At 35.6% G+C, this 23,408-nt stretch overlaps 1 protein-coding gene across 1 annotated transcript in view; it reads right to left on the reverse strand.

Moving 5' to 3' along the window:
* Bcat (Branched chain amino acid transaminase) overlaps positions 1 to 23,408 on the reverse strand; it is a 156,569-nt gene that overhangs the window by 51,515 nt on the left and 81,646 nt on the right. The window contains exon 6 of the mRNA XM_090414446.1: positions 111 to 271. Within this exon, the coding sequence (XP_090270572.1) occupies positions 111 to 271 (161 nt within the window). The remainder of the gene's footprint in view (positions 1 to 110; positions 272 to 23,408) is intronic.

Below are 23,408 nucleotides of genomic sequence, written 5' to 3' on the forward strand. Positions count from 1 at the left end.
GTACTACAAAGGAACTCTTAATCTGACCTTATTCATGAAGTTACAAAGTAGTATCATACCTCTTGTACATCAATATTTCTAAAAATTTACAAGAAAAAAAATTTACTTACGAACCCATCTTCTTATCACCCACACCACCAGGCCAAGATCTAACAAACTTGGGATCAGCTAAAAGTGACACAGGTTTTACACCAGTAGAGAAGTATGGACCTACTGGGCCTGTTAAGATGTACAGAATTGCCTTGTTTGAACTAGATACACCCAGAGTTGCCTACAGTTAAAAATGGATGACAATTGAAAATCTGTAAATTAATTAAATAAAACTGTAGTACATTTGTTATTTCAAAGGAATTTCATAATATATCATTAAATAGTCCTCAAGATTTCATATACAGCATAAATTTCAACTATCATACTTTTGTTAGTTGAAAATTCATGCCTGAAATTATTCACAATATTTCTTCAAAACTAATGTACACCATGTTACCAAGTCATCATCAAAATGAATATGCCTTGTTTAGTTTTTATGTGAATACTGAAACCAAAATTAAGCCTTGAGTCTCCAAATAAGCAAGGGTAGCAGATCTTCAACTAAGCAATGAAAATCACCTACCACCTTAAGACATTCACAAACATTCATGCTACAATGGGATTTGAACTTGCAGATGAACCTGTAGGTTAGATAGGGTGCAAACACTACTGGCTATTCACTCAGTCAACCAGGCCAACAATATTACGATTGGAATAACCATAACCAAATTCATTCTCATTTTTGTCCATGATACATCATATAATTTATCAAATATATGTTCTCAGATTAGTGTCTTTTGCATGAGGAAAAACACTAGTTAACAAGAGGAAGTGATCACTCACTTCTTGCATTTCCCACATGCACAACGTTGTGCCCATGGAAATCACAAAGCTTAATGAGGATTTAAAAAATTAAAGAAAGGCAGTGGACAAAAATATAAAATTCCATGAGCAAGATAAGATTTTTGTCTATTTAAATAATTCTTTTGGTATATATGTAATACAATGAAGAATTAATTTCAGTAGTGCACCATCGAGTATAACTAAACAGGTATTGCAGTTCAACAAATGTTTTAAATTACAGCTAAACTTAATATTATTATTTTACAGCATCTCCGTGGAGTCCAGAGACTCATCATAGGAGACACTAATTAAACATTATACACAAATCCTATCATACCTTTCCTTGAATCCATTCACTGTCAGAGAACTCACAACCAATTCTGGCAATCTGTTTCACTCATTCACCACTCTCCACACAAAAAATCTGGTCTGCACACTCCTACTAACCACACTCTTACACAACTTCCAAGGATGATCCCTAATTGTCTGACTATATTTCATATATATTGAAAATTTTCACTTGTATCAATTTTATAAAACTCCTTAATATCTTAAAAGTTTCTATCATGTCCCTCTTTTCTACCTATCAAGATATGGTAGAATCATAGTCTCATAAAAAGGGGATAATAACTTCCGTAACTTTAAGCTATTTTACTAACTTTTGCAATATGCCCTCTGAATATCAACTCTTTGTCCATCATTATCTCCAAGTCCCTACCTCATCAATTTCCTGCAATCCAATACCATCAATGTGATACACTATATGCAACCTTTTCGACCTGAAGTGCAAAACCTTACATTTGCAACATTAAAATTGAATTGGAAGTTGAATAAAGATGTGGTTGGTAGGGATGTGAGGACTAGTTTTTTTTTTTCTTAGAGAGTTGTGAATGAGTGGAATTGATTGCCAGAGTCAGTTGTGAGGCTCTGTCTGTTAATGGGTTCAAGGAGAGGTATGATAGATTGTTGGATAGATTGGGTCTCCATAACGAGTCTTTCCACTCCATGGAGGTGCCTATATAAAATAATAATTATTATTATCCTTTGCCCACAGTGTCAATATATTTAAATCATCCTAGAGGATATCTACACCTTTATCAACTATTGCTCTCCCCAGTTTTGCATCATCAGCAAACAATTCAATATCCTCTCTTAAATCTTTCCCTGTGTCATTGATATACAAATTAGTGGCCCTAGTAGCAAATCCTGAGATACTCCAGTGGTCACCATCATTCTCCTAAATTCCACTCCCCAATATACTACTCTCTGATGTCTGTCCATCAGCCATCCCCTATCCATGCTACTTGCCTCATATCCATTCCTATTTGCTCCAGTTTTTCTAATAGTTTTCCATGTGGTATTCTCTCAAATGACTAGGCAAAGTCAAGCAGTATCATGGTGTAGCCATTACCTTTAGCCAATTCCGATGTCACTTTATTATAAAATGTGTAAATAAGTTACTAAGGAAGGACCTATCCTTTAAAGCCATGCTGCCCACAACACAGTATCACATCCTTATCCATCCACTGTTGTATTATACCTTTCACCAACTTTTCCAATACCTTAACAACCACTTATGATACACTAGTGGCCAAAATTGTGGAAACCTTTTGGAAAAAGTGTATTTCTGAGGTTTGATGGCTCATAACACCACTTTTGTTTTGGAGTAATACCATAAAATTATATACCAATGGAATGGAAAGATAATTTAATCAAGAATGTAATGCAATAACTTTTATGAAGGATTTTTTATTAGAACAGCAGTTATAAAGAAGAAAAGTGAAACAGAAAAAATGAGATATACAAAAATTCTCACAATGGAGGTTAATACTTAGTTGGGTAACCTTTAGTGTTAATTATGGCCTTACAACACCTTCCCATGGAGTGAACCAAGTTTTTTTAGTTCTGCAGCTGTTAGAATGTGAAATCAAGATTGAATTATTGCTTCTATTAATTGGGTTTTATTGCTGGGTTGCTTCTGACTAACAAATTTGTTTAGTCGGCTCCAGAGATTTTCGACTGGGTTAAGGTCTATTTTCAGGCCATTCCAGCAGTGGAATATGATTATCTTGAAACCACTTTTTGTACACAGCAGCAACATGACATGGTGCTGAATCCTGTTGAAATATAAATGCTTCATTATCTTGGAAAAAATCACATGCAGAAGGCTTCAGTTTGGGCTCAAGTATTTCATTTATGTATTTTTGAGCATTTATATTCCCATTAATCACGCAAATTCTGCCCACACCTTTTGATGTAATACAACCCCAGATCATAACACTATGTGGTGTTTCACGGTAGGTGTAATGCAATCAGGATGCAAATCTTCTTCGATTCTTCTCCTTGCGTATTTTATGCCATCACTACCAAACAGGGAGATTATGGTCATCACTCCAAATAACACTGTCCCATTGTCCAGTTAACATGGGTTTTAGACCAGTTTAATCTTTTCAACCTTTGTTTGAGAGATAAAAATGACTTTTTTTCGTGGAATTCTAGCATTTATACCAAATTCCTGCAGTCTGCCAAACAGTCCTTGCACTGAACTTCACATTGTATTGTGCCATTTCATCTTGTATACACCCAGATGATTTTCTTCTGTCACGTAGGCACAGTCTCTCAATTCTTCTATCATCACTTGCTGTTATGCACCTTTTCCTGCCTTTACCAGTCTGGTTTTGTAGTGACTGAGTCTCCTTATACCTCTTCAAAAATTTAGAAATGCCACCTTTGGTTAATTTTCCACCAATTTTTCTTCTAATTTCTTCGTAACTGTAACCTTGTTCCCTTAATAGTACTATTTTACATTGCTTTCTGGGTGACCAGTAAACTCTTTGCACCATTTCTTTAATTTTATTATGTTTTAAAAGCTCACTAAATGAAAGAACACAAAAAAAACCAACCAACTTGATAGCAATCATATAATACACTGACAAATGTCCTCCTCTCAGCTCCAATACATGACATCAATAGCTAAATCCTAATGTGACCCTGTTGGCTCATTGCCAAAAAAAAAATAAATAAATAAAAATAAAAATAAATAACAACACCTGATTGGCTCTCTAAACACTCATGCTCATTGGCTACATTCAAATGAAGGAAAGCTACTTCATATCAACCTAAGCAAGTTGTGCTGCTTTTTTTTCTGGTTATTTGGCTATAACTTTTCATAGAATACAGATTATTGAACAAACTTTGTTGCATTACATTCTTGATTAAATTATCTTTCCATTGATATATAATTTTATGGTATTATACCCAAAAAAAAGTAGTGTTATGAGCCATCAAACCTCAAAAATACACTTGGTCATCAACTTACGACCGACTTCTGTTCTGGCTGACAGGTCATAAGTCGATCTGGTCGTGTGTCGGCCATATATTTATTAACAGTATTCTTTAACCTTTCTAATCTTTTTATCATCTTTATAATTTATTTTTATAATCTTTTAAATTTATAATTATATTGTACATAATGTGAAAAATAATACTGTACTGTAAACACAAAAATACAATCTAAAATTAATGTAAAAATTAATACAAATGAAATTTACAAAATCAATTTTTAATCTTTGCTTGTGCTGGGTTGTGGATCATCAGGGTCATGTTCTTGGGTTGAGGTAGGAGATGTTTGTTCTCATGATGAGGAACATGCTGAGCTTTGTTTGAAGAGTTTGTTTCTTTTTTTCTTCATATATCTCACGATAACAACGCACAGCATCTTGAATGATACGTTCAACCTTTGTGAATCATTCGACATTAGGGTCCATTGCTTTGAAACTGGCGAGAGTTTTATTCAGTTACAAAAAAGAATCTGATAAACTCTTTGCAGTGAATTTCTTTTCTGGATCCTGTTCTTCTTTCTCTCTCGCTGTTTCTTCTGACACTCTCTGTGCTTCCAATTCAATTAACTCTTCATCCAAAAGTTCTTTTATTTCACAATCCAGCAACTCCTCTACATCTTCTATTTCACATTCTAATTTAAGATTTTTAGCAAGTTTAACTATTTTTTCTGCAATCACTTCCAGTTCCTCTCCTTTTTCAAATCCTTCAAATGTATTCGCATAACATTTTAGACATTTTTCAAATTCCCGACATACAATTCTTTGTTACACATTCCCATGCGGTCGAAATATTCGATACACTGAAGAATGTTGTACTGCTTCCAAAAGTCTCGCAAAGATAAATCTGCATCAGAATCTATCGCTTCGATGGCTTGTGCGAATGTCGTTCTGAGGTAGTGAGCCTTGAATGCTGAAATAGCACCCTGATCCATGGGTTGAACGAGAGCGGTTGTGTTACCACTCTAACATCATGTTGAAGGTCGTCTAGATGAGGAGGGTGGCCAGGGGCATTGTTCATAATCAATAAAATCTTGCAAGGGATACCTCTCTCCGCAAAATATTCACAAACCTGGGGAATAAAGCAGTTCATGAACCAGTCTTCGAACAGTGCTTGAGTCATCCAAACTTTGGGGTTTGAATGGTAGTAAACAGACAGTGTGTGCTTAAATACACGAGGGTTTTCTGAACGATTAATGAGAAAAGGCTTCAGCTTAAAACCCAGGCATTCTCATCAAGCAACAAAGTAAACCGATCCTTAAAAGCTTTGAATCCTGGCATCCTATTTGCTTCTTGGTGTATGTATGTACGATTATATGATTAGGCATGCGTTTCCATTGCATTAAATATTTTCATCTACATTAAATATTTGTTCCGGTATATAACCTTCTTCTTTGATTAAAGAGTTGAAACTATCAACAAATTTTTAGGGTTCATCTTCATCTGCACTTCCTGCTTCTCCTGTGAAACATACATTATGCAAAGCAAATCTTTTTTTTTAAAATGCTTAAACCATCCAGCACTAGCCTGAAAATCTTCTGTGTAATCGTTTCCGCCACGTGATTTAAACTCTGAAACAGACTTCTAGCCTTTCGCTTGCACTGTGAAAAGTGCAAATGAAATGGGTGAATTTTTCTGTATTAAATCTTCCATCACATAAACAATAATTTCTCCATTGCATGGATGGGTCCCTGTCGTTGTTTGGTTAAAATTGTAGACTTCATAGGTGTGGAACCTTTCACAGCTTCCCGAATTCTTTCTTTGTCCTTAAGTATCATCGATACCATGGAATGTGATAACTTCAAGTCACGTGCTATCGTGATTAGCTTCTGGATAACTTTCATTTTACACTCTAAATCAATAGTTTTCCTTGACTTCTTAGCTGGCGTATCTGTAGATGAAGGCATTTTACTTTTACTAGACATTTTATGGGTAGTATTTTAGTAGAATTTTAATTAATACACCACACGCAACAGATGCTTGAAAGCGACTGAGTGTATGTAAGAGATAGTTATTGTACGTGTTATTGTACGATAACTATCATATCCCATAGCTATCGTACGTGCAGCTGCCTGATTTATTATTAATTTATTAATTTTTTTTTTTGTGGTTGTAAGTCGACGACCATGTGTACACTTTTTCCAAAAGGTTTCCACAATTTTGGCGACTAGCGTATATTAATTGCAAGGGCAAATATTTCGGGTGTGCTAAGTGTGTGGTGCTCATCCATGAAATATCAGTATCATCGATATTATATTTTTGCATTTATTCCTGTTAAAGACTTCCCTAATTGTCTGCAGACTTCATGTGATTCCTAAAATTAAACACAAAAATATACTAATGCTTCAAGAAGAGAGCACTTTTTGACATGTAAACATTGTATCACATTTGTGTTAATAGGCTGGGTGTGCTTTCAAATTACATACACCTTTGAGCCATTTGAAAAGATGTAAAGAGACTGCACAGTGGGTAAAATTCTTAGTGTTCAGTATTTTTAAACTGCTCAGAAGGAGTGGCTGGGTGAGCCTCAAAGACAATAGCACATAGTGGCTGTGATTGGTTATTGTGTCGACCAATCCAACAGAACATTGTCATTAATCATGAGTTGCTGTTTTTGTTTTCCGAGTTTCATCTGTTTTGCGTGCATGAAGTGTGAACTGAATTGGTAGACAAGTTTTTGTATATAATAGAGACATAGGCAAGTTTTTAATACATAATTTTCCATAAATTTATAACTTTTTCACCCATATTTACAATGGGAAACAGCGCTGATGATCTACGAATGTCTCATTTTCTGCCAAAACTTTTGTGGATTGTATGACTGTACTTGAAAGAGGTAAGCCCCATCCTCCTCTTCCTAATTTACAGAGTATGCACAAAGATACAAAAACTGAGTACATGAGACACTCAGACATGTATTTCACAATACAGTACAGTAGAATGGTTAACTGGATGCAAAGTGCAATCAAGACTTTCTTGTTGGCCTTGTTTATTATTCTCCAGAGAGAAAGGCATGGATATTCTGACCTTAATCATGAGAAAACTTGAAGTTACTCATCATAATGAACAGATAAAGAAAAATAGAGACATTTTAAAAAGATTAATTGATGTTGTATGCTATTTGGCTAAGCAAGAGCTTCCTTTGAGAGGTCATGATGAGTCTGAAAATTCAGTTAATCGAGGAAATTATATAGAATTTTTAAATATGCTCCGTGAGTATGATGCTCTTTTAGACATTTAAAGGCTTATAGATTTAGATGTTGTTCATTTAACTTTTATGCTTTCCATATTTAAAATTATATTAACACATCTCGTTTGCACCTGATGTCTGTTGTTCCCTTATTCTGTGGCAGGTACTAGCTTTTAGCATATGTATGCTAAAATGCGACCGCGTTGAGGAGTCACATTTTCACAAAGTTTTAGTTACATCCAGACACTTCAACGCAATTAGCATTTAAGTGTCTGGATGATATCGAATATCTGAAATGCAATTCAAACTGATTTCAAGTTATATATATATTCATTTTGCTTTTCATAAATTGAGCGCTTTCTGTATCTAATGGCCGTATCACAAACAGCTGTTACACGTTTTCTGGAACTGAAAATTTCAAAGTGGATGTTAGCACAAATGTTTTCAATTAGGTGTTAAGCTTGGTTTGTTCTGTTCACATGTATGCAGCATAGCCTGCGGAAGTGGAGTGTTTTTCCATTAAGTGTGTCTTTCGAGATGTCTTACACTAATTGTTCCCAAATGTAGCACACAGATGTTAAAATTTTTTTTACTGTATTTAATGATAAACAAAGCTAATTGTTTCTCTTGCTTGTGCAGCATAACATCTGTTGAGGTTGCAGAGTTTTTTTAACAGTATAGACACATTTTTATTCTAGTCTTCGGAAACAAAAGACAATAAAAATTTATCTATTCCTGAATAAAAATGAATACGTCCATGTATTATAAGACGTTGTTGATCTACAACAAAATACCAGCATATGTGAGATTGATAAGACAGAAGAGCTGCTGACACTAAAAAAAAAAAAAAAAAAAGCTAATAATGAATGTAGGATTCCTGAAAGTGTCGATAATTCTGATAATGATCGGATGTTATGTATCCTGTTTTGCATAAAATTTATACCAAGTCTCAGTAAACAAAAGAAAATTCTTAGAAAATGGAGTGAAATATAAACAAACCAGAGAAATAGACATAACGTGTGCAACAAATTTTATGAGATGATTTGCTGCTCCATCAAAACATATTTATTATTATTTATATTTATAATTATTTAGGCCTCCATGGTGTCAAAAGACTCATTGCGGGAGATCCTTCCTAGGAAACACAGTCTATCAAGACTCATCGTGGGAGGTCCCTGCTAGGAAACAAAGTCTATCATACTGCTCCATAAACTCACTGACCCTCACCACTCTATCAGGCAATGCATTCCACGGTTCAACGCCCCTCCATGCAAAGAAACCACTCCTCACCCTCTTGTTCACAGTTTCCTTTCATAACTTCCAGGGATGGCCCCTTGTCATCACTCCTTCCTGCTGTTCAACCAAGCAAAAGAACACCCCAGTATCAGCCCTGTAACCACTTCCCTCTGAACAGTTTAAAAGTCTCAATCATATCACCTCTCCTCCTTCTATCCACCAAACTCTGCAGTCCACATTCCCTCAGCCGATCCTTATAACTAACATTGTACATTCCTGAAACCATCTTTGTTATCTGCCTTTGTACCCTTTCCACAGTTAATTTATCCCTTTCAAATCCTGGGGACCAAATCTGAGAACAATAGTCCAAGTGTGGTCTGATCAGGGTCTTATACAACGGAATGATAACTGTTTTATCTCTGCAGATCAGCATCCTTCTCATTATTGTAGCAATCCTCTGTGTTATCTTCACTACCTTTGCAATATGTCCCCTGAATTTCAGGTTTCTATCAATCATCAACCCCAGATCTCGTCTCCCCTACCTCCTCCAAAAGAGTATGCAGCATCCCATCAATGTGTCCCAAACCTCAAGACCTTATATTTTGCTGCATTTAACCAACACCCCCATTCATTTGCCCATCTGTCTAGCTTATTCAAATTCTCTTGCAGGGCTAACACATTTGCACTATTACTAATAACCCTTCCCAGCTTCACATCATCTGCAAACAACAGAATATCCCCCTGCAATCCACTGACAATGTCATTGATATAAAGGTTAAACAATATGTCCCAGTACTGAGCCCTGTGGGACCCCACTTGTAACCCTCTGCCTCACCATACACAACTCTCTGATACCTATCGAACAGCCAATCCTGAATCCAGTTGACCAACCTGACATCCAAACCCATGTGCTGCAACTTAAATATCAGCTTATCATGTGGCACCCTGTCAAATGCCTTCAGTAAATCCAAGAAAATGGCAGTATATGCCCTTCCCTCATCTACTGCTCTTGTCACAAATCCATGTTGACTCTCATTGATAACATTACCTTCATCTGCCCAATGCTGTATACAGTCCCTAACTAATTTCTTCAAGATCTTAACTACTGATGACACACAAACTGGCCTATAATTAGACACTTCCAGTCTGCTACTGCCCTTATGCAATGGCACTATCTTACCTTCCTTCCATTCCTTGGGTACCTTTCCTGTAGCAAGACTTTCATTGAAAGTCCAGGTCAATGGAGCTGTCGTTCTTTAGCGCATTCTCTCAAAACTTGTGATGAAATACCATCTAGTCCCACAGCTTTACTGATATCCAGAGTACTCAGTATTTGGAACAAGCTCTCCTCCTGCACCTTTAAACCTTGAATAAGCCCTATCCCTCTAGCATTAAAATTTACTCCTCCAGGATGAAATACACCAATAAAGTGTTCACTGAACAATTCCACTATGTCCTTTGAATCAGACACTCTATTCCCATTTTTATCCCACAATGTCATTCTTCCACAATCATTTCTCCTCCTACTGGCCAAAGTTAAAAAATTTCCTAGGATTTTCTTTGGATCTTAGGGCAAATCTCTTCTCATTCCAGTTTTGCCTTCCTTACCATACCAGCCACTCTCCTGGCCTGTGTCTTATATTATTCATGCATCTGCTCTTTACCTGTCTCCTTATATCTCTTCCATAGCCTCTTTTTCACATGCAGTTCCTGTTTAATATTGTTTGCATCCATTTTACACCAAATTGTGTCCTCTTCTTCACTTGTGGAATACAGCTTACCATTGCTGCTAACAAATATTCCTTCACAATTTCCCAAGCACTAATGATATCCCAGCCTTCCAATTCCTCCCTCCATGAAACTTCCCCAAGTTGATGTCTAAAACTATTATACTCACCTGCCTTATAATTCCACTATACGTTCCCGTCTCTTTGATACTCCTGCATGTCTATTCATCTTCCAAGTCAAAACCACATGGTCACTCTCTCCAGCTGGTGGGAGAGATGTCATCTCAGTTATTATCAACTCTTCTGATGCTATGACCAAATCCAAAACTCTTGAACCTCTTGTTCCCTCTATTACATGTTGCCTAAGACATTTGTCCCTCAACAATTCTAGAAATTCCATTCCCTTATTGATACATGCATCTTCCTCTCCCCAATTTATACTGCTGTAATAAATATTTATTCCTGCCATACTCTCCTTCTCCTCGTAAGTTTTTTTTTTTTTAATTATGCAATCATAAATTCACTTATTCATGTCTAGACTTTATAGGATCGTGCTATTCACTCTACCCAACTTACAGGACACACATATCACAAATGTGAATTATTAATAATTTTTTTGCCATTAATGAAAGTATTTCTATTCACACTTATTCTTTCTTTTCATTTCTCATTCTCACATGTCTTATAAATGATGGTTCACATATTTTCACCTTTTGAGTATTTCAAATATACCAAATATAGCATTCTTCTTCATTGTTGCTTTATAATGAATCCTAAAACAAACAGCTTGTTCCTCCACTCTGCAAACTGGTTACAATTGATTGTTAAATTAAAGTATTCAAAGTTATCCTGTAATTAATTGCAGTAGACCAATTAAGATGAGTGCTAATGTACTATGCGCTCTCAAAACTTTCATACATCGATAAAAATGCAATCATACAGTCAAATTGATGTGCATTTTGTAGCATAGCCCACAGGACAGCACACCTAACTGAAATGGGCAAGCGATGCCACTAATTAATTGGTTTTCAGTTTGCTACCTGTCATGGAGCCACCTTTCTGAAATGGTACTATTTTGCCCTCTTTCTGCTCCCTTGGGAACCTGCTAGAGCCGAGACTTAGAATGAACAACCTCGTCAGAGGCAATGCCAAGTCTCATGCACATTCATGTAGTACAAGGACTGATATGCCATCCAGTCTCACTGTTGTGTTCACATTCATATTTTTTTAATATGCTGAATTCCCCGGGGAACCTGCTAGAGCTGAGACTTGGAATGAACAACCTCATCAGAGGCAATGCCAAGTCTCTTGCACATTCATGTAGTACAAGGACTGATATGTCATCCAGTCTCACTGCTGTGTTCACATTCATTTTTTAATATGCTGAATACCTCCTGTTCATCTACCTCAATGTTGATATGCATCTCTGTAACATCAGCAACTGTAAAGGCATCACCTAGATGATACACTTTTGCAGAATGATCATTCAGCAGCTCAACTATTTCTTTTGGTTTAGTCACCTTCCTACCATAAGCATTGTTTAAAGTCATCCTACCATAGTCATTCTTCCTCTTACTTGCTACAGTGAAAAAATTTACAGGTTTACATGGGCCTGTTTGGCTAATTCTCTCTCTTTCATAGTCTGATTTGGTCTTTCTTACCATATTAGTCACCCTTCTTGCTTGCTCTTTGTACTGCTCATGAGTATGCTGATCACTGTTTTCTTTATATTTTCTGCATTTTTTTTTTTTTTTCAGCTCTTGCTTTATATCCCAACTCACCCACTTAATTCAAACTTGGTTTATCCTCCTGACTTTGTTGGATAGGCAGTCTGGTAATGCCACTCTCAAGCAATCTCTGACCATTGTCATGCAGTACTGACATTCTTTCTTTCTTTGTAGCTTCTCAAGCCATGGCAGTTCCAAGATGACTCTTGAGTCTCTCATAATTATTATTATTACATAACACTTCCAGGAAGTCCAAAGACTCATCGAGGGAAGGTACCTACTCTACAGCTCTCTGTCTCCAACTGCCTTCATCATCTACACCAACGCCATCTACTGCTGATCACCACCACTACTATTTTCACAAACAAACATCCATGCCCAAAGCGGGATTCGAACCCGCAGCCTTTTGGCTGGAGAGTGGATAGGCTAACCACTCAGCCAACCAGGCTAGCCTGGAGGCCATATATCTACCTTGGTTATGGATACATCTCCTGATGCTAATATCAGATCCTACATCCTCAAAAATCAAAAATCCTTGTTCTCCCTCTATAACATGTTGTTTCATGTAATTATCCCATAGCAATGTCCCCATTGTTAATGTCTTCCATAATAATTGTTTGGCCTACACTCATTGTGCTAATCTGCAGATACATGGCACCTAATCTCCCTGGTCTATAACAGCACGCAACAATGTATTTTGTCCTAATTGCCTCTATCTCACACCAGACATCCCCCAAATGAACAATTTCCCCCAGACTTAAAATCCTCTTTAACTTCTAATTTTGTTTGTTGTAATTCTTTGGGTGTTATCAGCAGTACCTCACCACCTGTCCTGTTCCTTCTATTCTCCTAAAAAATACAGTAACCTTTACATTCTATCCCTGTAATGAAATCAATTTCAGTCAACGAATTTAGGCTGGAAACCAAACTTGGGCAGGAAAATAAATACTGGCAATGGGAAGTCAAGAGGAGATGTTTTGTTCATTTATTACTTGCTTGACCATATATTTTAGAAGCAGATGACAATGAAAGGAAAACAAAGTAGCAAAGCAAGAAAATGAGAGAGAAATACTGTTGGAAAGCAGTGGATGCTTAATGTGGATAAAGCCACTTAACAGTATTTTCCACTGTGCAGGAAGTCAAATAAACTGCTTACACATGTACAAAATGTAAAGAAATCGGAATTATGGAACAGTAATAGAAGTGTTATTAATTAGAGTAGCTGTTCTAATAGAAGACACATAAAATATGCTTTTGCAAGAAACAGCAGTCAGTTATTAAGCATTGTCATGTTCACAATAAATCTAACAACATGGATGAGAAGTGAATATTAACAGGAGACTCACTGATAAGAGAAACTGGAAATATATTAGCCGGCCTGGTTAGCCGTGTGGTCAGCATATCTGCTCTCCAGCCAAAAGGCTGCAGGTTCGAATCCCACCATGGGCATGGATGTTCGTGATTGTATGTGAAAATATTAGTGGTGATGGGCGGTAGATGGCATTGGTGTAGATGATGATGGTAGCTATGGTTTGTTGTAGTTAGTGGAGACAAAGTTGTAGAGTAGGTGCCCCCCCATTCGATGAGTCTTTGGATCCCATCTTCTTTACATAATAATAATATGTAAAGAAGATGGGCAGAGTAGGACCAGGATGTGTTTACCAGGAGCCAGGATTAAATATTGATAAATAAACTGGATTTCTCAGAAGGTAAAAAGGACATATAATAATCTCTATTAGCATCAATGCCATCAACACAGAATCTGGATGTCAAATGAATAGTTATGATAATCTTACTAAGAAAAGTAGAGAGTTTTGTTTGTATGTTTAACTATTCATTATTCTGAGAAGAAAAAATAATGATAATAGCTGTTGCTTATTAATTTAAAATTAGAAAACTGCTTAAAGTTTGATGTTACATAGCAAGAAATTATATGTGTTTTATTAATAGAGCCACAAAATAAGCAAGCAGGAGGATTATTATCATCATTCGAGACTTTTAGAGAGTCAACAACTCATTAAGGGAAGTCAAAGATCGCCCACACCAGCTGTCATACTTTCTCTTAAACATATTCACACCGGATGCACTAAATACTTCAACAGGCTAAATTTTTCAACAGAGAAAATAGCTCACATCTCTTTCTTAACCACACACAAACTTAACTTCCATGGATGGCCCCTTGAGGGATATGGAAGCCCCTTATCGACATCTTCTATATAATGAAAAATTTTATCAGTTGATAACATATAACTTCCTTTCAGAAGTTGATAGACTTCTATCATATCACTCGTCTTTCTTCTATTTACTAGTGTCTGCATGCTCTCAATCTGTTCTCATAAACTACATTCATTAATCCCAATACCATTTTTGTTACTCTTCTTTGCACCCTTTCCATAGCCTTCATCTCCTCCATAGACTAAATCTGCACAAAATACAAGGGTGGTCTGAAAATTTCTCAGCCTCAACCATAGATGGCAACACTATTGGCAAGATTTTTTTTTTTTTTTCTATGTTGGTACATCTATCATAAGCATTCATGTTAAGCTGCAAGTCATTCTATCAAATAGTTTATTCTATACAACTGTCTGATGCAAAAGTGTTGTCTGTATCCCTTGAAATGGATAAAATTGAGTATTGGGAGGTTATAAAATTCTTTGTAAAAGAAGGTTTAACACCTAAAGAAGTTCATTCGAAGTTCATAAAAGTTTATGGGCACTCTTCTCCTTCGTTTTTGACAATTAAGAAATGGGCTGCCAAGTTTAAACGTGGCCGTACCAGCCTTGAAGATGATCCATGTGAAGGACATCCAAAAAGTGTAACACCACCAGAAATCATTAATCAAGTGCACGATATGGTATTGGATGACTGGTGAGTCATCCAATACCACAATCTCAAAAGAACGTGCAGGATATATTTTGCATGAAGAATTGCAAATGAAAAAGCTTTGTGCAAGATAGGTGCCACTCTTGCTCACAGCAGATCCAAAATACACTCTCATGAAAATCTCTGAACAGTGCTTGGAGCATTTTGACAATAATAAAACTGATTTTGTGTGTCGATTTATTACTATGGATGAGACTTGTATTCACCATTACACACCAGAATCCAAACATCAGTCAAAACAGTGGACAGAAGCCAGTTGTTCAGAGACAAAGAAGACAACGTCGGTTCCCTCAACAGGAAAGGTCATTGCATTGGTGTTTTGGGATGCTAAAGGCATTTTGTTTATTAATTATCTTGGAAAGGGTAAAACAATAACCGGGGAATATTATTCCGATCTTTTAACCAGACTAGCAGAAAAAATTCGTAAGAAAAGACCTGGTTTGCAGAAGAAAAAAATCATCTTTCATCAGGACAATGCACCTGCCCACAAAGGTGTTTTAGCAATGGGAAAATTAAGAAATCTGTACTATGAATTGTTGGAACATCCACCCTATTCCCCAGATTTGGCTCCCTCTGACTTCTATCTCTTCCCAAAACTAGAACTCTTCCTTGCTGGTCAGCATTTTTCTTTGAATCAAGAGGTTATTGCAGCTGTAGAGGGGTATTTTGCAGATCTTACTGAGAATCACTACAGGGAAATGATAATGGCACTGGAATAAATGTATTAGTCTTAAGGGAGATTATATTGAAAAATAAAAATAATTTTGAAATTATAAATTCATTTTTTCATTGTTAGGCTGAGAACTTTTCATATGAAGGCCCTGTAAAGAGGCAAAATGATTTTCATATCCTTACATGTTAACGTTTGTTTCAACATTGCAATTATTCTCTAAGTTGCATTTGTAATTTTTGCTATGTAAACTTTGAACTTCAGTTTCCTATCACCATAACTCCAAGATCCACAGCCTCATCATTTTCTTGTAGCATACTCCCACCAATATAATATGCTGTTGGAAATCTTATAATGCCAAAGTGCATAATTTACACCTACTAACACTGATTTGACAGACATTATCATTTTCTCATTGTTAACAGCTTATTCAAATCACTCAGTAAGCACTGTATATAGCATCCATGATTGCTCCGCCTATCTTTGGATCATCAGCAAGCAATTAAACATTTCTTGTGAAGTCGTTCCTAACATCATTTATGTACAGATTAAACAACAATGGTCCAAGAACTGATCCGTTGAGCACACAACTGGTCACCTTAAAATTGGTATGCATCTCCGCATTCCCACATACCATTTTCTGATACTTATCCATCAGCCCTGCTTATCCAAGTTATAGTTTATATATTCCAATTCCATATCCTCCAGTTATGCAATAGCCTCTCATGTGTTATCCTATCGAATGCCTTAGCAGAGCCTAACTGTATCATAGTGTACCTTTTATCCAACTCAGCTATAACATTACTATAAAATATAAGCAAATTGCTAAAACATGACTTCCCTTTAGTACACCCATGTTGTTCTTTGCAAAGTAGAGCTTGTCTGTCAAACCATTTCTGTGTGCAACTTCTGATCAACTTCTCTAAAATCTTCACCAGCACTCCAGTGATACAATGGAACTATCATGCATTCTTTCCATTCCTGTAGAATCTTTCCTGAGTTGAAACTCAAGTTATACAAATGTGTCAGAAGCAAACAATTTGGCTGAACATTGTATTAGCATATGTGTGTTGATATCTCATTTGGCACAAGTGCCAAATTCATATCCAAGTTAGGTATACAGCTCACAAAGATCATTCATATGTGCTTCTATCTCTTCATCCAATGTAGTGCTAAAATCTGTCAACCAGGCATGTGTATCATGGTGCACACTGTGTACAACGTTATATGTAGCCAATATGTAAAATGGTGTACACTGTGTGTTGTATTACATGTGACCCACTGGTGGGCTATCAGAAAATGTTATTAGTAATATATATATATTATTTTTAATCTTAGTCTGTAAATTTTCTGACATTGTTTCAGAATATGATATACTAAAATCTATTCAAATTCTTTTATATAATTCATTTAATTTCAATATAATAATATGCATAATATTTTGCCTAATGCTGTATATCTCAACATGTGAGTACACAGTGGTTCATAAAATGAGCCACTATGTCACCACATTATATGCTGAGTAATGTACTGAAAAATCCTATTCCAATTTTCCACTGAAAAATGTTAAGGTTATATATTTTACTACCTCAGGTGGTAAAATATGAACTACTGGTAAAAAGTGGTATATAGTTAAGACAACCTTATATCCAATTTTGGTGGAATGGTTGCAATTTTTATGCATGTGCCCTGCTTTTCTCAAAAAATCTGGCAGGACACCAAAATGTTCCCACTTTTGAGCTCAGTCATCACATGATTACCAGCATAAAGCATGATGTGCAGGCTATACTGATATGCCAATGCTATTACAATGTAGCAATATAGCAACAGTAACAGCAAATTGAGGAGGATACTGAGCAAATGAATCAATATGCAGGTTGTGTAGAAGGAATGATGTAGTGTTTCTGGACCCATCTCATAGTAAAAAGAGACAGAATTTTATCTCGCCCTGGTGAATATTGCATAATGTGGGTGGTCTACACCACCTAGCCAAAAATTTGATATTGCCTAGAATGCTTATTTCTAAATACAAAAATCATCTGAATGAACTATAAAATTTCACAATATTGTAAAGCATTTGTATGTCATATTGCTGGTTTTCAAATCCATGTTTCTATGTAACTTTTGATAAATGGTATTTTAATTCATTAATTATAAAACTCAAAATTCTTTTCCCATTGCTCACAGGTGGTGGGTACTGCAAAAAAAGAACCTGTTCTGTTGTAAATAATAGAATGCCCAATACATTACATAATCTGTTCCAAATATGCAGGGCAAGAGGGCAGCTGTAGAATGTATGTTCTACTGTTTCCAATTGGTAACAGATGTCACAGATACATTAAAATATGTTAAAGTACTACTGGAATGTGACCATATGCATTTCTCTGAGCAAGATCCCTCCTGTTATATCCTTGAAACTTCAGCAAGATATGGGAGCCAGACCCAGAAGGGATACCAAGGTTGAAGTAATGCAGAAGTCATATATTTTCAATATACAAGTAGTGAAAAGTGAAAATGTGTATCACCTTATTATTAAATTACTCTGGATCAGAGATAGATGTTGAAAGTTTTTTCACTTGGTTATACTATAAATTAAAGATACCCAGAAATTATATTCTTGGTTTAATCCTTTATCCAAATGTAAGCAAACAAAGTCTGTTCATGAAGTATCTTCATGACTGGGCTAAAGAGGCTAATGTCTTCACATTAATAGCCTTAGTATAAAGCAAAGCACATGTCCTTTTGGGTATATGAATATGGGATATATATGTGGCTTCTGCATTACTGCAACCTTGGCATCCTTTCATCCCTTGGAACAGATTATGTAATGTATTGGGCATTCTATTATTTACAACAGAACAGGTTCTTTTTTGCAGTACCCACCACCTGGCTCCCACTGATGAGACCTCAATAAAAGTCGAAACTGTCTGGGTAGTGGCCCTTCCCATAATGCATAGCATTACACACATGTCACTGATGTGTGCTTTCTATTATGGGATACTAAGGCAATTGATGTGGTCATTAACCTCTATATCCAAAGTAGCCCAGTTGTGAAGATAACCTCGCTTGTTTACATTGGGATAAAGAATATAAGTTAAACTTATGTAATGCATATGTAATAGCACTTGGATAAAAATATAAATTAAACATGCTAAGAACATAATTTCTTAGCATATTTAATTGACAGTATAACCAAGTGAAAAAATTTTCAACTCTAAACCATTGTTATCTACTTTATTTATTTCTGTTTCATTTGCCTAAGAGTAAATGGATACTAAAATTTCCCATTATATTACCTTACTTTTTCTTAAACTCACTGAATAACTGGCTCATAATACAATTACTGGATTCCTTGCTACAGCATACTCTCACTCTTAATTTTAGAGCATGTATATTTATTACACACACACACAGTTTCAAATTCATCCCTGCTAGACTTATTTAACTGTCAATGTTAACATTTATATCATTCCTTGTAAGTAACCATCCTCCCCCTTTACATATTTTCCTACTTTGTCTGTTCTTGAAATTCCTCTCATGTAATTTTATCATGAACCTTTCCACTTTTGTAACTTGTATTATATGCATTTCATTATTTTGAACTACTAATTAAAATCACAGGAGTTTAATTTTCAAACTTTGCAATAGTATGAAGAAACTCCTCAAATCATATTTTGAAGACGCTTTCCTTGTATGTTTCCCCTTACATTCTAGTCAGCCACTGACACTCACTGATTTTTTCTCTTTCAGTCAATTATGGCGATTAATGTTTGATTTTGTCTGTAGGTTTTTTCAAGTATGTCATCACTACAATAGTAAAACAGTCCCATAATATGCCAAGGAATCTACAAATTATGCTTGGTACAGTCTACTTAATAATCAGTTTGCTGCCACTGCTCAAACTATACACTTTTCACCATCAAATCGCAACATAATATTGTGAAATTAGTCTTATTAACTGTTGATTTAAAGACCAAAATGAGATCTGAAAAATTCTTCACTTTCTTAAGTGATCCCCAGTTTTAAGTTGGTGATTAATAAGATAATATAAAAATAATTTTGTGGTAAGTAACGAAGACCATCAGCATAGCATGAAGCTTCATTGTTAGAAATAATCATATAACAGCCAAATTCAAAACATTTGAAGGAACTCTTGACTCAAGACTATAATCCCAGGCCACTGCTACATACCAAGGAAGACTGTAAGCAGTTAAAGCAGGCTATTATTATAATAAACCAGATTATTATTATTTGAAACCAATCCAAGGAGTCAAGGACTCATCAAGGGAAGCTATAAATCACCCAAACCAGCTCTACCATACCATCTCTTAAACTCATTCACACTAGATGCACTCAAAACTTCAAGAGGCAAACTGTTCCACTCATTCACTGCTCCATGAGAGAGAAATCTACCTCATATCCCTTTCTTAACTGCAAACAAACTTAACTTCCATGGATGCCCCTCCACCTCATGTTCTCTCTCCCCACTAGGGCTATAGAAAAACAATTGAAATCTACTAGCCACATAAAAATTGTATTTGTCCAAAGTATCAGTATACTTTACATAAACATTGTTACAGGTGATGTTTTAAAAAATTAATGACAAAATAAAGTACAGGTATCCCTTGCTTAACGCAAGATTTGATTAACACAGTGAAATTAATTGCGGCAATCCCTTGATATAAGCGGCAAGAGTTTTGATTAACGTGCCTTTAACCCTGCGGAACTCGCAGCTGATCTGACAGATACATGCAAAATGTTTAGTATAAATATTCTTACACAATTCAGTGTATAACTTGGAAGTCATGAGTAGCTGTGCATTCATATGTTAGATATTCTGCACTATTTTACTTGCTGTCAGTTTGGTTTAACATGTTATGTAAAGGTTTGTGATATTTGACAGTGAATTGTATCTGATAGATACTGCGACCTCCGATGTCAGTATAGTATGGTTTAGTTGTTGTTTTTTATTCTTTGTTCAATAATTTCTAGATTGTAACTGAAAATAAATAAACCATCATGTATTACTGAAATAGAGAGCCAAAGGCTTATTTATCATACATGTCCTCTAGGAGATGTGCTCTACATTATGGAAAATACTAAGGAAAGTGATCTGGAGCTTACTCCACCTTTACTACGAGTTGCCCATAAGGTTGCTTATGCTTGCATCTGCCGAAACTTTTAGTTTCTATATATTCAGCATGAAACTCTTGTAGTCTCTATATTCGGCTATGAAATAATGTTGGATTCAATATCCACTTAATTTGTGCCAGCATGTATTATATTTGCGGTGTTTATTTCTTTACGTTTTATTGCTTGTTTGCTGAGGTCGGGAGAGTCATTTTGCTTGTTATTGTAGAATTTATGCCGATAAGCAAAAAACTAAAACTGTTCAAACGACTCTTGATAACTTCTTTTGATAAAAAAATTGCAGTAAATAATGTAGGTACAAGCATTTATTAAATATTTACTTTGCATTCATTTTTATCTTTACTAAAAGAGTACCATATAAAATTAATTATTAATACAGTAATCGATCATGGATGAATTGTAATTTTTAACATTGATTATTAGATTTGATTAACATGATTTTGATATACACGGTAACATTGAGGGATTAATTAACTGCATTGATTGAGGGATACCTGTAATACATTAATTCTCACTATACATTACATAGATTATACAGAAATATGCTTTCCTTTAATGTGGATTTAAAATGTACATCGCAGCACAGCTGATGACAACTAAGGTTTTGTGTTCTTTTGTTTATTGTTCATAATGAAGGATAAATTTATATAAATTACCCAGTGTCTGCTCGTAAGAATTTGTAGTGGTGGGGCTGCAATGCTACCAGCCCAAACTGCACGTAAATCATGTGTTATCCCCACTAGGTAGTGGCTTGGTGCTGGTGCGGTCTGCATTGAACGCAACTCCAGTGTTGAGTATACCAGCCAGTACTGATATTAGACCTAGCGTGCACAGCACATTGACTATTGCAAAATACAACTACTGCTACAAAATGAATTATATAAAATATTATCGAGCAGTATTGTATCACAAACAAGAAAACAAATAACAGTTTTTAGATAAAAACTTATTTATTTAGATAAAAATAAATAACATTATTTATTTATTTAGATAAAAATATATAAAAATTTAAGAAGGCAATAATAAAACAGGAACTTTCATTTTATACTGGAAGGGCTGCAGCACCACTTAAATTATCCATAAACAATAAGTTAATAGGAAAGACCAATAATAAAATTCACAAAAACAAGATTTATTTATTTAGCATATGGATAAAAACACAAGAAATAAATGAGCAAAGCTATGTGCAGATTGACAGTTCAGTTAACCAGTCAATAGCACTATCTTGGATTAAATGTAAGTTCCTAAGGCATGCAGGGAAAAAATGTGTGGGTATGCCTAATCAGTGATATGATGCATAGTCTGCACAGTGTGCCACATACACATGCAAAAAAGGTGACTAAAATTCCCCACAAGTGCAATAAGTGGGCACAACAGCCTTGTTCAGTCCTAAATCTGTTTAGCTGGCTTCAGAAGTGTCAAGGTAGACTGAATACTGGAGATTTGAAAGTTGGATCTGTGATCAGATACTTGTATGTAGTTCATTCTAGGAATGGTGAGATTTATTTATTTTTATTTCGTATCCAAACACAAGTGGTACAGTAGTAAGTGGTACAACATGATTCACAACAAATTAGGATACATTACAATGAGATTGGCTTAGATTTGGTAGGTGAATTATACAGGGAATAATAATTAAATATGAAAAAAAAAAAAGGAAAATATACATAACTTATATACAATAAATATAGTCAGATGTTCCTCCAGTATCTTGCACAATCAACTACTCTTTCTGTGCAGGATATAAGGTCCTCTTTTGTGCAAGGTGAAGGAAGAAAGGGAGAAGAAAGAAGGTGTTCCATGGAGTGGGTTGTCCCAAACTCACAATTGTCTGGGCCAGTGAGATAGCCCCATTTGATGAGGTTTTGTTTGCAGTGTTTTGTCGTTCGAAGTCTATTGAGGCATTTCCAAGTATTCCAGTCCAAGTGGGCACCACGTGGAAGATGTTCGGCTGTTGGAATGCCAGTATTATTTTCAGGATATTGCGCAAGCAATTGTTGAAGTCTTGTCTCTGAGAGGTTTTTAGGTGGTTCAACAATTGCCAGGATGTCGGAATCTTAGTCTTTGGGGCACTGCAGTCTGGTCGAATAGTGGGTGGCGTTCATCATTCATTTGTCTGCTTTTTTCATCAGCTGAGAATGCAGACCTTCAAATTGAAGGGGGTGCAATACCAGCCAAAGTATACAGATGTTGGTTTTAGGCATCCTGTAATTAAGCAGCAGCTTTCATTCAATGCTGGATCAAGTTTTTTAGCATGGCAGAATCTGGTGTGATCATCATCTAGTATTCTGATAAGCCAATGGGAGATCTGGATATACCTTGATGTATGGAAAGATTCGTGTTACTTCTAATTTTATTTATTTCTTTGATGGTAGTGTTACACCCTGATAACTTAAGAATGTGAAAATTTCAGTTATCATGATGTAACAAGAGAAGAAATAAAAACCCTGTATAGATAACTAAGTAAGCAAGCTTGTTCCTAAGCAGATATCGTTAAGAGCCTTTGAAAGTAACGAATACAAAAAATTAAAAGAAAGAAAAATATGCTTGCATCCAAGTGAAAAATATAGCTGAAATTGTTTGTTGAACTAAATAACAAAAAGAAGGGAATTT

Source organism: Typopeltis vanoorti, chromosome 25 (genome assembly GCF_054136105.1).
Source record: "Typopeltis vanoorti isolate ZY-2024b chromosome 25, IOZ_Tvanoo_1.0, whole genome shotgun sequence".
Lineage (NCBI taxonomy): Eukaryota > Metazoa > Arthropoda > Arachnida > Uropygi > Thelyphonidae > Typopeltis > Typopeltis vanoorti.